Here is a 13,727-nt window from a genome sequence, read left to right as displayed (position 1 = left end):
TGGGGGGGTCACGAGGGGTGCCGGAAGGAGCGGGCGGTGATTGTGCCGCCATCACAGAGAGGCTCCTTGTGTCTGCAGGGTGGGAGGGGGGCAGCGGGCGTAGGGGTGGGGGGGGGGGGGCGCATAAGCAGGTGCCCCGGCCGCCCCGCTCGCCATTCTGAATAGGAGCCAGCGTCTTCAACGGTACGCTCCGCTCCTCTCGGGGAAGATAACAAAAGGAAGGGGACGAGAGCACGTTTTACAAACGCGAAGCAATGCCGCTATATTTCGAACATGTCAATCACGGGGGGAAGGGGCGGGGGCAGGAGGGAGGATGAACGGTTTTTTCAAAACTGTGTACGGGCACTGTGTCTTTTTATAGTTTGTGTGTGTTGTGTGTGTGGTTACGCGTATGTGTGAGTCTGAGTGTGTGTGTGGTTGCATGTGTGTGTGTGTGTGAGTGTGTGTGTGTGGTCGTGTGTATGTGTGAGTGTGAGTGTGTGTGTGTGTGTATGCGTGTGTGTGTTTGTGTGTGTGTGTAGTTGCATGCATGTGTGAGTGTGTGTGTGGTTGCATGTATGTGTGAGTGTGTATGTGTGTGTCCGTGTGTATGCGTGTGTGTGTATGGTCGCACGTATGTGTGAGTGTGTGTGTGTGTGGTTGCGTGCGTGTATGCATGAGTGTGTATGTGTGTGTGTCCGTGAGTGGTTGCGTGCGTGCGTGAGTGTGTATTACTGTGATTGGTTTGGAGGGTACACAGTGCAGCCCAGTGCTGCACAACAGGTCACAGTGAGGACAGCTCCGGGAACACTTCACCTGACTGCTGGAGGACCTCGCTGTGCGAGGGATCGTATCGATCACCTCCGAAGTCGATAGGCCATGTGCCAGATAATCACCTTTAGGATTTTAAACACCTTCTTAAGCTGTGGTTCTGCCATTTTAAATATGCTTTAGATTTTCTTGTGTCTTTGGCAGTGGCAGTGACTGAACCAGCTCACCATATAATCTTTCAAAATGTTATATCGGGCTGTGGAACTCACAAAAATGATAAGCTCTCCGATTTTTTTTCCAGATAGAAAATGTGTCCTTGAAACCTTTTTCTGCTCGGAAAAAAATAGGACGTGTGATCCAAAACCTCTTTACAAAAAAGTTTTGTGATAGCTGGAACCCTACCAGCACAGCATACAGAAAACTTGTCTTTGATAAGTACACAAGCATGTCTTTGGTTATTTTGCTTGATTTAAACAAGGATCACTTTTCAGCAGAAAATTCCTTTCACTAGCATGCAAAATTGATAGCATTTCCTTTTGTTCCCTTCATATGGCAAAATTACATTACATTAGAAAAAGATAATTAATATAAATGATAAAAAGAGATTCGGAAAAGATTGCCAAGCTTTGATCAACAGATCGCCAATCTCTCAAGCTATACCAAAAAATATTTCATAATTAAACTCAGATAAAAGAAAGTGCACAAACATGTGGTAATGCTACACCGTCAGGTAAAACGGAATTAGCTGCAGGTGGGGGAACCGTCGCTGAACTGCCTAGGCTTGTCAATCACAAAAAAAAAGCAGAGTAAAAAAAAAAACATTGTTGGGGACAGGTAGCAGTTTAAAGCAGAGCTCTCCGGCTGCCCCTCGTTCGGTGTTCACCGGACACCGGCGACCATTACCGGGAACTGGAAATCACAGCTGAGGAGGCCATCGATCGCTAAACCTGCCGGTTTCACGGCACGGCCAGGTTCCTTCACACACACCAGCCGGGATCAATAAATAATTATTTATCCGGCACAAACGTGATATTCAAAAAGGAAAGTTTTCCCTGAGAGATGTTGAGAACATGCTCGCGACAGGCACGATAAGAACAATAAATGATCCAGAACAATAAACGATAAGCTACCGAGCGTTTTTTTTGCCGCTTTATTTCTATATTGCTGTAGGTGCTATTTACGGTCAAGCCGTTGAAATAAACTTGAAAAATTCTACTGTCGAAAGCACTGTCTTATGCAATCACGGGATGTGGCGCTCCCTCATCTTAAGATGCATGTTTCATATTATAGTCAAATTTATTTCGCAATCATGTTAAGACCGAAAACAGAACGCGGCCTGGGGGTTCTCTGTTTATGCACGGGGATCAGAGTTAGGGTTTTATGCTCGTAAGGTATTAAAAAAAAGATTAATCGATAATCAGCTTCAGTCGATTGGTATTGAAGGAAACAGAAATGATCTCCGTGTGAATATAAATAACGTACCGTAAAAACCTCCAAGACACAAACGCATACAAAATGGAGGTCATTTGGAAATCACATCTTGGGAGGGTGATTTGAAAATAAATAAATTTAAAGAATTTTATATTATATAGCCAAGAATAAAACCGGTGGCAATCAGGGTTTTTTTTCTTCTTTTTTCTCTCCCACTTCAGCCTTTCGAATGATACATCCCCTTTAAAGTGACCTGCTATCTTTGGCTTCTTATATGAAAACTATTTTTATTTGGGTCTCTCCCTTCCTTAAATAAACAAGTGTTGCCTTTTCCACGTTGTGTTTTACTGTAAGCAGTGTCCTTTTGGCAGTGTGACATTTTTTCAATTATTACTAACGTTCTTGTATCAGTGACAGGTTAATAATGCGCTTAATAAGGCTTAATTGTGAATGCCGCTGTGCTCTCAAGTATTTGGCTGATTGGTGAGTCAACAACTAAGGATTGCATTGCGTATTTTTTGTATTGGCAATTATAAGAAATTACAATACATGGCAAATGAAAATGTTCTGCTTTAACCGCATATGTTCATGTGAATACAACCTCTTCACTTCTGTCAGTGCGAAATGCATACATGAAGCATAGACTGTGTTATTTCAATATGTCAGTGAAAACCTTAAATCCATTCAGTCCTCCGGTGCAGGAGGAGTTAAAACGATGAGCTGTTTTTCTGGTAAAAAAAAAAAAAAAAAAAAAGTTTTTATATATACTGTATGTATAGAGAGAGGGAGAGAGTGAGGGGGAGAGATAGAGAGAGAGAGAAAGAGAGCGAGTGAAAGTGAGGGGGAGCGATCGAGAGAGGAGAGGAGAGGAGAGAAAGACAGCGAGGGAGTATTTGGTTTGTGGAAGTGCAAAGCCTTTGTTCTAATTGGTTGCTAAATTGTGACAGGCAGTTGGTCCCCTCCCCCGAGCCCCGCTTGGCTGCGTGCATGTGTCTGAGCGCTGGCAGTTTTAAGTCTGCCGAATGTGCTCGGAGTTCCTAATCGAGCTGGGGGTCTGTTTGTACACAGGGAGCGGGAGAAAGAGAGAGAGAGAGAGGGAGTGAGAGAGAGAGAGAGAGTGAGAGAGAGAGAGAGAGAGACCCTGCGTGCAGGGTGTATGCGGGCGCAATGGCATTGGATCTGGGGCTCCCACCTCTCCTCCTGTGGACTATTACCTTCCAGGCACTCTGCTCCCACGCCGGAGGCACCAACAACGAAGGTAAGGTCAGCCGCGCGCGGTGTGCATTATGGGATGTGCTGTATCCGAGCTCCTGCCTCCAGCGGGGATTAGCGCTGGCCGGGGGTTACGCGTAGCCCGGACCGGCCGTCCTGGCCCTCCGCTCTGCCCCCCCCACCCCCATACTCACCCCCCACGGCTAAAGTTTGGGCCCCTGTGGGGGGGTGGGGGGGGCGGCAAAGTTCCCCCGAGCAGCGGGGGGGCGCGCAGCCAGGGGGCCGGAAAGCGGCGCAATCTGCCGGGACGAGAGGGGGGCACGGAACAGAGCCGCGAAAGAGCGCTTCGGCACGGAATCACATGACCGCGCAATGTGTAGCCTGACAGGAGAGATGTGCGTGTGAGAGAAAGAGAGAAAGAGAGAAACAGAGAGAAAGAGGGGGGGGGGACAGTGACGGACACAGAGAGAGAGAAAGCGACAGTTTCATAACTACTGTACAGAAAACTAACATTGATGGACGGAACGTGTTCATGTATGTGTTTCTGCACGCAAGCTTGTGGGGGTGTGTGTGCGTGTGTGTGCATTTCAGAGTGTGTGTGTGTTTCAGAGTGTGTGTGTGTGCGTTTCACAGTGTGTGTGTGTGTTCGTGTGTGTGTGCGTTTCACAGTGTGTGTGTGGGTATGGTGGCATACAGATAATCATATGTGTGCAAGTTTGTGAATATGTGGGTGTGTGCGTGTGGGTATGTTGGCATGCGGATAGTCATATGTGTGTAAGTTTGTTTGATAAGATGCGTGCGTGAGTGTGTGTGGGTGTGGGTGTGTGTGTGTGCGTGTTTATGTTAATGCATCTGCGTTTGAGCTCTGTGTGCGTATATGCGCACACACCTATGTTGCTTCATAGTGTCACATATATGATTTATCATTTTTGTGCCCTATAAGTATATAGGTCTCTGAGTCGCTGAACGTCCCCGTCTCTGATCCCCAGGGTAGTCCGCAGACGCGCGGAGCACTTACCACAGTTCCCCCGCTGTTTTCTGTGTGCCCATATATGTTCAGCATACGCGGTGGTGCAAAACTCTCAAAACTTATCAGACTTCAGAAAGTTGTTTACACTGCTTTTGGGATCGTAACTACGCAGCTGATTATGCTTTGAACTGCAGTCAAATTTTGACCATTTAACCAAAATTTGTTTTAAAAAAGAAAAAAAAGGTCAAAATCTCCATAAAAGGTCTAACATAGAAAAGCGTGGTATTAATAGCTCAATAGATGTCTGTGGATTCTGAAAGGCATTCCTCCCCCCCATCCTGATTATGACACTGTGTAAGCAGAGAGAGAGACAGGAGGAAAAACATATAAATATGGATGAGCATTTGACCGTTTAATGTCTACCTGCCTCACAGTTTATTGCACAGTAAAAAAGGAGGGAAATTTTTTTTTGCGGGCTACCAACTGAGGTGAATTTTCATTAATATTGACCTTATCGCCACTCGTTCCGGTATTATCTCCCGAGCCGGGCGGTGCGGCACCAAACGGGCACGGAAAATTGAAATCATTATTTATTTATTTATTTATTTAATATTATTCAAATTAGGCTTTTTACAAACGAAATGTCAAACGTATCATGTGTAATATTGACGGAATACAGGGCGAGGGACTCAGACTGCCACTGCAGTCTGTCTGCATCTACGCCTGCAAGCGCGCAACAATAATTTCAGCAACGTACGTGTGTTGTGTTTTGTACTGCACTAAATCACCTAGCATTGATTAGTCTTTTTTCTATGGACACCCTGCACGGCATTCCCAGAAGGAGAAGAATAAAGCCGGACGCGTACGAGCAGTGTAGGGTAATTTACTAAATTAATTATGACATAACGCTGTGCTTTAATCTCCAGTATGCCCCGTTGCTCGTACCCAGTAGAGCACTGTAATCAGTAAATCCCGTGCTTGTGGCCAGCGACCCAACACGCACAAGCCTGGCCACCCCCTGGCCATTAGTCACTTCATTGCCAACACAACGTCTTTATGTGCTCCTCAGTTAATGAAGAGACAGATGTCCTGTTGTACATCTTTTCCGGGTTTCAAAAGTGAACCTGTGTCATGTGATAACTTTTTGTTTCTATTATTCTGAAGATATTTTACAGTTCAACATGATAAGGGTTCCATAAATGGGTGGCCACCAATGAGGACCTGCTTATTATTATTATTATTATTATTATTATTATTATTACTATTATTATACCATTTGAGCAGTTAGGAAAACCTTTCAAAGCAAAGCATTTTAATGCCATTATTTTTAAAATGCTGTCCAGAAGAATATAGCAGTAGTGAAAAATGCAGGAGACTTTTTTTCTGGAACACATTGAACCCTACTGGGCTACTGTAGAAATTCAATTATTTACAGAAGATTAGTGCCACTGTTATTGACACTATGTCAAAGTAATGTATGTCAAGCATTCATTATGTTTAATGTAAGTATGCAACATATTTGAAACAGTCAATGTACAGTTCCGCACTGCTTCCGTACAAATATAAAACAGCTGAACTGAAGCATGGAGCATGACCATAATGTTTATATAAATCAGTAATGGCGGCTGAGACCATGACCACTGAAGAAAGATGATTCGTTTTCCAGACAGAAGCTTCAGATTATCGCGTGCCCTCACTCACGCTACCTGCGGTGTAGCCCGTAAAGGTAACGGGTAATGGGGCGGCAGTGTAGTATAATCGGTAAGGAGTTGGTCTTGTAACCTGAAGGTCTCAGGTTCGATTCCCCGCTAGTACACTGCCGTCGTACCCTTGAGCAAGGTACCTAACCTGCATTGCTCCAGTATATATATCCACCAAAGTTGTGTAAGTCGCTCTGGATAAGAGCGTCTGGCTAAATGCCTGTAATGTAATGTAATGCAATGCGGGTATGTGATCGGATTGGTCAGCGAATGGTCTGTCTCAGCGGCGAGCGGCAGCCAGTCCTTTCCCTCCGTGCGACGGTTTGCCTCGCGGCCGAAACCCGTCGTTCACGCTGAACCGTATGTGCAAATGTTTAGTGCCACGGTCTTCGGTTCCCGACACAACACAACACAATCACCGCCGCTGCCCTCTCCCACGTTAGCGTTCACCCGCGTCCCTTTTGAGCCCGTTAGCTGCTCTCCCTCACGTTAGCGTTCACCCGCATCCCATTTGAGCCCGTTAGCTGCTCTCTCTCACGTTAGCGTTCACCCGCATCCTATTTGAGCCCGTTAGCTGCTCTCCCTCACGTTAGCGTTCACCCGCATCCTATTTGAGCCCGTTAGCTGCTCTCCCTCACGTTAGCGTTCACCCGCATCCTATTTGAGCCCGTTAGCTGCTCTCTCTCACGTTAGCGTTCACCCGCATCCTATTTCAGCCCGTTAGCTGCTCTCTCTCACGTTAGCGTTCACCCGCATTCTATTTGAGCCCGTTAGCTGCTCTCTCACGTTAGCGTTCACCCGCATCCTATTTGAGCCCGTTAGCTGCTCTCTCTCACGTTAGCGTTCACCCGCATCCTATTTGAGCCCGTTAGCTGCTCTCTCTCACGTTAGCGTTCACCCGCGTCACTTTTGAGCCCGTTAGCTAGATGACGGTGGACAGTGCGTGCAGGTAAGAGGGCTGTCTCTGTCTCAGACATCCTCCCGTGGCACGTGAGAGTGCTCCGTGCCGCTGAGAAAGGGCTCGGTCGCGTGCCTGTTAGTTAGCGCTAGCGCACCCAGCGCTCAGCTGGAGTTCAGCACTGGGGGGGGGGGGCTGATGGTCACGGAATCAGAAGGACACATCAAACGATGGTGGAAATGCCAGGATGGGAGGCCATGATCGTAGTCCCTGATGGTGTGAGTCTCCAGTCCCTGGCTGCCAGGGCGAGGGTGGGCAGGCGGGCGGGCGGGGGGGAACCGGGCGGGGCATGGGATTGGGGTGACCCACCAGTGGGTAAGGCGAGGCGCGGGGTGACAAACGAACCCCTTCCAAACTCATCTTTCATCTCCTTTCTGGGACATTCAAATGGCCAAGCCCCTGATTTTCCTTCGTGGGGAAAATGTAGAATGTCTAAATTTAATGCGTTAAAAATAAAAAATAAAACAGTTTCCTTTGATAATCCTGCATCTGAGGTTTTTCATGTGCACGCAGGCCTGTCGGATTCGGGCCCTGGATTTAATCAGACAGCAGACAAGTGAGGAAGCTGCACACAGCACCGGCCCAGAGACGTGCGTAATGATGCATTTCATTTAAACTCCATCCGACTGCAAACGGAAACACAACTAAAAACGTCCACATGAAACCTGAATATAAACACAATATCAAACTGCACTGTCCAATACTGTCTGGAACATGTTTTTATTTTTAATACTGTACGCTAGGCTTTTTATCTATGAAATTATACTGTATTGTTTTACAAAATGGAAAACTGTACAATGTGCCATTTAACTGCAAATCATGTATATAGACAATATTTATATACTCGCATATATTGGTGGTGGGTAAGGTGAGTTCCCACTCATCACTGTAAAAGCACTTTGAGCGTTCGGTATATAAATGCAATGATTCATTCATTCATTCATTCACATACATACACACACGTGCACACGCACAGACACATTTTTTATTATTACTAAGCTGTTACTTTAGTCATTTTTGGAACAAACTTATCATTACTGACAGAAAAATCTAAAGCGAAAATATAAAAACAAGCCTGAGTTAATTCATTGACTTTCCGTGGTTATCACCTTCTCAAAACCAGCAGAGCAAATACTGCGAGACAGACCTGCTGAGAGAATGCTGTGTTTCATTCAGGGAACAGCATACCAAAACAGTACGCTTTGTTCAATAATAGCTGAGAAATTATGAAATTACTGTATCGTACAGTTAGGGAGAGGGGAAAAAATACATACGATATTTATATATTACTATATAGATTTTTTTGTTTAAAAATATTAATATGATCTATCACTCAATTTCTCAAGTTCCCACAAAAATAAATGACTATCTAAAAGGCTCTCGACCATATCTATTGACCCGAGGCGTTATTTACTGGACAAGCATGTTCTTCGATTTAAACTTATATTTAATCTTAAGATCATTCCCCAAGTTATGCTTACGCTTAAATTTATAAAAATAACTGAGAGCAAAAAAAAAAACCTAAAAAACAAAAACTAAAAAAAAAAAGTTGGTTACGCTGGTTTAAAGTGGCATATCTGCGTCTTACGCAACGGTGGTGTATAAATCTCACACGATATAGTGAACTTGCGTGAACGTGCTTTACCATTAGCCCTTCTTGTGAATGCGGCAGGTAAACAAAGTTACATTTCAGCGTTTCTTGCACTGTTCATTCCTAAAATTGCTCATCAATGAAGAGTTGCTCTTAAATTTCTAACACAGCTCATTTCTGGGGGTTCACCTTCCCTGCTCCACAGCCCTCACACGTCCAGTACCTACGCATAACCAGCAGGTAACAAAGTTAGGACTAGTGTTAACTTTAAAGATACGATCATATCCATGTCAAAGGCATATTTCATAAATAACTACTCTAGTCATGGTTTTCTGTGTAAGCCACCATTGAACATTTTATTGTGAATGTTTTGTAAACGAGGCCACTGATTACTACTTTTGTAGTAATAGACAAGCAAGCCTGAGTTAATGGGACGGCAATGTAGCATAGAGGGTAAGGCACTGGGCTTGTAACCAAAAGGTCATTCTGGATAAGAGCGTCTGCTAAATGCCTGTAATGTATTGTAATGTAATGTAGTAAGTCTATTTGGCACCTTGGCGTCATCTTTCTCACCAAGGCAACTAATTTGCGCCTTCGCCCTGGCAGCCAATGGCCGGAGAATCCTGTACGATTCCGCTGTCGTTCGATGTATCCTTCTGATTCCGTGACCATCCCCCCCCCCCCCCCAGCTGAGAGAGAGAGAACTCCAGCTGTGCGCCAGGAGCGCTAACACTAGCGCTAGCTAACAGGCACGCGACCGAGCCCTTTCTCAGCGGCACGGAGCACTCTGGCGTGCCACGGGAGAATGCCTGGGACAGAGACGGCCCTCTTACCTGCACGCACGTCCACCGTCTAGCTAACGGGCTCAAATGGGACGCGGGTGAACGCTAACGTGGGAGAGAGCAGCTAACGGGCTCAAAAGGCACGGGGGTGAAACGGCTAACGTGGGAGAGAGCAGCAGCGTTGACTGCGTTGTGTCGGGAACCGAAGACCGGGGCGTCGTTGCTATAAACATTCACACATACGGTTCAGCATGAACGATAACGGCAGCATTTCCTGAGGCATTCAGGGACTGTTAACTCTACATATGTACATGCTCACACACACACACACAGCACAAAGTGATAGAGTGCAGTCTTTTTGAGTACTCTTGGACTCAAGTGAAAGTTAAATGAACACCGTGTATTTGCTTACTTTAATTGCCATAGTGTTTGAATATTAACGTTTCATAACACAACCAATTTTGCTCTTAATCTTATAGCAGGGATCCCCGACCAAATTACATTATGCGCATTGGGAGCGATAACATCCATACCAATAGCACTCATTCATTACCTGTCATCATCATTCAAATGACTTGTCAATGCATTGTCTTGTGGCATAGAGATATCGGAACCTTTATCATCTGCTGGTCTGAAGTGCCTTGAACTGCTACTACTCAGTGTGTCATGGCAAATAAATTAATTGATTTTCACGCTGGCTTTGGCTGGAAGGCAGCTGTTAACCTGACTCAGACGCTGAGGGGATAGCAGGCCTCGATATGAAATAAAAAGATACAGCTCTCCTGTTCCGCCATAGGGACTAAAGCATTGCTATACAGCTACGCTTCAAAACTCGGAATCAAACGGACTTCAATACCGCGCCTTTCATCGATGGGCCCGAAGGAGCTTTTAAACAGTAATGAGGGAGTTCTGTTCCTCGACCTGCGAGCAGCACCCACTTGACAGGGCGCAGTAGCGCCTCTTACACCATCTCTACAGGCCGAGAGGCGCAGATTAAACCAGCCAAACACCCCCCAGGTGTGGAGTAGAGGGTCAGTTGGAGGGGTCGGGCTGTGGATTTGGCCGGAGCGCCCAGGGGTTAACCGTTTCGGGTCCTCGTGATAAGTGCCACTGGAACAGCGAATGACCGCGGTGAGTCGAGACCTGGGTTTAGCGTCTCATCCAAAATGGAGGGGGTTCCTTTGTGCCAGCAGTAATCCCACCCGCTCAGGAGGACTCACAGCTCATTACTGACCAAACATGGGCCCCCCCCTGCTTGGATTCTGCCATTTGGCATGAAGACAGCAATGGGCGGTTCAGCTGATGCCTGATTGGTCCCCCTCCCTTTCAAGGGCATCAAATGGAATTTTAAAAATAGTTCTTTTTTTATTAAAAGGCAAAACACTGTTGGAATACTGATAAATTTCTCTTTATAAACAAATTTGATGAAGAATATGCTTTTGGTTTTTATTTTTGTTTTTATGTTTTTCTAAATTCTAAAATCAGCATTCTAGAACTCCACTGCATTCAATAACCAGCAGTGATTGTGATTGTGACATCAGCATTAGAGGGTTCGGTTAAGTACATTCTAATAACATATGTGTGATTGTAATGGGTTAAACTTCTCTGTCTGTACTCTCTGAATGACAAGCCACAACGCAAAGAAGTGAATGCTGTTGGTGGGACAGGGGTACAGAATTGCCACGGGGTCTCAGCTTCTCTGTCTCAGCTCTCAAGTTTTACTTTCCCCAAATGTCACTGGCATTGCGGACAAATCACTGCTATGTACGTCAGGATTTCTGATTGCGATAAGCACTGTTAAGAAATAAAACCTGAAAACATTATGTATACATAAATTATGTCTAATAAGTTTTGCAGAGTGGTAAAAATAGGTAAAAATTTTTTATATTATTTTTCCTCATAGATTCTCAAATGTTTTCTTTAATTTTACACAGCAGCAAAGCATGAAAAGTCTATACTAGAAGCTGTTAATTACAGGGAGGCGATACAAAAATATATTCACCTACATGTTTTTGTTCTCTGCACTCCTAGTGAAAAGTAACAGAAACAAATATGCCCAGAAAACAGAGTTTGAAATAACTGTTTCACCACAAAATCTTTGCGCTTTGGTGTGTGTGGTTCATGTGATATTCAGCAGGCATTCGGTGTTAACTCGAGCGCTTTGAAAATCCATTACGTCTGTATACCAATATTTTGACATACCCTGATGCCCCCCCCCCCACCCCCCCCCGCCCCACCATGCCTCTCAAAACCAAACAGTGAGTTTAAAAAAAAAAAAAAAAAAGAAAAGAAAACCTAGAGCAGATTCGCATTTTCCCCGGAGAAGGGAAATAATTCAAGTACATGATGTATGATATCCCCGTCGTTCGTACGGGGGGAGGGGGGTGGGGGGCGGGGGGGAGCGATGTCGGCGGCGGGGCAGGTTCGCACGGTAATTGGGCTCCGCCATCCAGAGTTCAAGGAGGGTTACGCGCAATTTCCTCCCCACCCCTCACCCCCTCACCTCCCCCACCACCCCCGCTCGCTCGCTAGCTGGAGGTAAAGCCTCGCGCCTGCCGGAATTTTTGCATTTCGGCGGCCCGCGGCACGTTCAGCCAGGAGACCCCCGAGCGTTCTGCTCGCCCCTCCGATTCATAAAAAGCTGCTTAAAAGGCGCGCGCGGAGAACGCACCGCGGATAACGAGCCGTTTGGAAGTGCGGCGTTTTCTGGAGCGCGTTATAAAAAACTATTTACAAAAAAGAATCGCAGCCTTTTAGGAAATCCTATTACTAATGCTGCTCACTGAGGTGCGTATCGATCGCTATTCCCCCGCTCGCAAACATTGCTCATATCATTAGAAGTTGGATAAGAGCGGCTAATAAACAAGCAAATAATGACAATTACTCGTAACAGCCTTTGGGCAATTAAATAATGTAGGAGCAATGTATTAATGTATTCTTTGTGAGGTTTCAGGCTTGCTTTGTTAACACGATGGTTTTTGCATTTTTCCAAGCAGACACACTTACGTATTGTTTCCAAATACTGGGGAAAAAAATGAATGTAGCTCCTGTTCACGTGTAAGTTCAAGTGTCTGATGATAGAAATTCTAGAGTTGTACTGAGATGACATGCAGAAGGGTCTTAGATTTTAAGTTGCTGGTAGGAATTCAAATAAACACTGAGAGTAACATGGAGCTAAGCAGCATGAATTGGCAACACAGGGATATAACTTCTTTAAAACATGTAGCAGGGTTTAAAAGAACAAAAATATCCTAGATAAAACTGGGATTCTTATGCTATGTAGCGGAAAACATAGGTGCTTATATCCACCGGCAGGACGAAACAGACCGTGCGTCCTGCGAAAGTGGACTCCAGGTTATAGCCAGGAAACAACACAGCCATAGTTTAAAACTCAGCCATAATTTCAATCTTGGCCATAGTTTTAATCTGTGTTTATTGGGCCCTGCCTAAACTGAAGGAGGGTGCATTTACTGACTGATCCACTTGAGAGTCATCTCTGTTGTTTCATAACGTCACCAGCAATCCCAGGAAACTCATTTAAGATTGTGCTTCATCCCCTGACTACCCCGGCACGGGTTGGTTGGTTGGATGTCCAGACAGTGTACCGTGTCACCCAAGGGTCCATTCATATGTGAAATGGCGGTCTTGTTAGCAGGGAGTTTTTTGGGGGGGAGTTCGGTGCAATAAATCAATGCAGGCAGCTCTCACCTTGCTCCAGAGCTGGGGTTGGATTGGGGGGTGGTGTGGCATAGGCCGGACGGGCCCCCCCAGGGACACTCACCTGTCTGCAGTGGCAGGCGATGGGGCAGCTCCATCCACTCCCTCTGCTGGGAGATGGGGGGATGGGGAAGGGGGGGGTGGGCAGGAAGTTCTAATCTAACCACAGAAGAAGAGTAACAGTTCATTATAAGGCCTGGGAGAGACCTGTCTACCCTGTCCTCCCACAGCACTGGGGATTATGTGTGTTTTTTTGTGTGTAAATGGCAGGGGACGTCTTCCCCTCATATTTTAAAGTACGGTTCGCCTTTAGGTCAGCTTACCCGGCTCTGCATTTTGTTTTATCGGCACAATGATTAATTTTCACTGTCACAGGTGAACACGGAGTACATTATTTTACATCATACAGCAATACTGTACGGGATAAGTATACAAGTTTGCATTTGCATAAAAACTTAAACTAGTGATAAGGAGCTCACACTAACACAATAAATGGTATGAATATAGCTACTATATATATATATGCTTGGAAAATAATAACACATAAGTTGACTTTTTTCTTTTTTTAGTTGTTTCCAAAATTAACTTTGGCAAAACCTGAGGCATATTTCATTAT

The 13,727-nt window shown here is 45.4% G+C and overlaps 1 protein-coding gene and 1 long non-coding RNA gene across 2 annotated transcripts in view; one reads left to right on the top strand and one right to left on the bottom strand.

The window, feature by feature from the left end:
• Positions 1-3,035: 3,035 nt before the first annotated feature.
• epha8 (eph receptor A8) overlaps positions 3,036-13,727 on the top strand; it is a 91,231-nt gene continuing 80,539 nt past the window's right edge. Inside the window, exon 1 of the mRNA XM_064305357.1 lies at positions 3,036-3,439. Coding sequence (XP_064161427.1) covers positions 3,349-3,439 — 91 coding nt within the window. The 5' untranslated portion in view covers positions 3,036-3,348. The remainder of the gene's footprint in view (positions 3,440-13,727) is intronic.
• LOC135237846 (uncharacterized) overlaps positions 13,178-13,727 on the bottom strand; it is a 48,449-nt gene continuing 47,899 nt past the window's right edge. The window contains exon 3 of the long non-coding RNA XR_010324944.1: positions 13,178-13,270. This is a non-coding gene — a long non-coding RNA (uncharacterized LOC135237846). The remainder of the gene's footprint in view (positions 13,271-13,727) is intronic.

Source organism: Anguilla rostrata, chromosome 13, assembly GCF_018555375.3.
Source record: "Anguilla rostrata isolate EN2019 chromosome 13, ASM1855537v3, whole genome shotgun sequence".
Classification (NCBI taxonomy): domain Eukaryota; kingdom Metazoa; phylum Chordata; class Actinopteri; order Anguilliformes; family Anguillidae; genus Anguilla; species Anguilla rostrata.
Note: the sequence above shows the minus strand (reverse complement) of the source record. Positions and strands in the feature narration are given on the sequence as shown.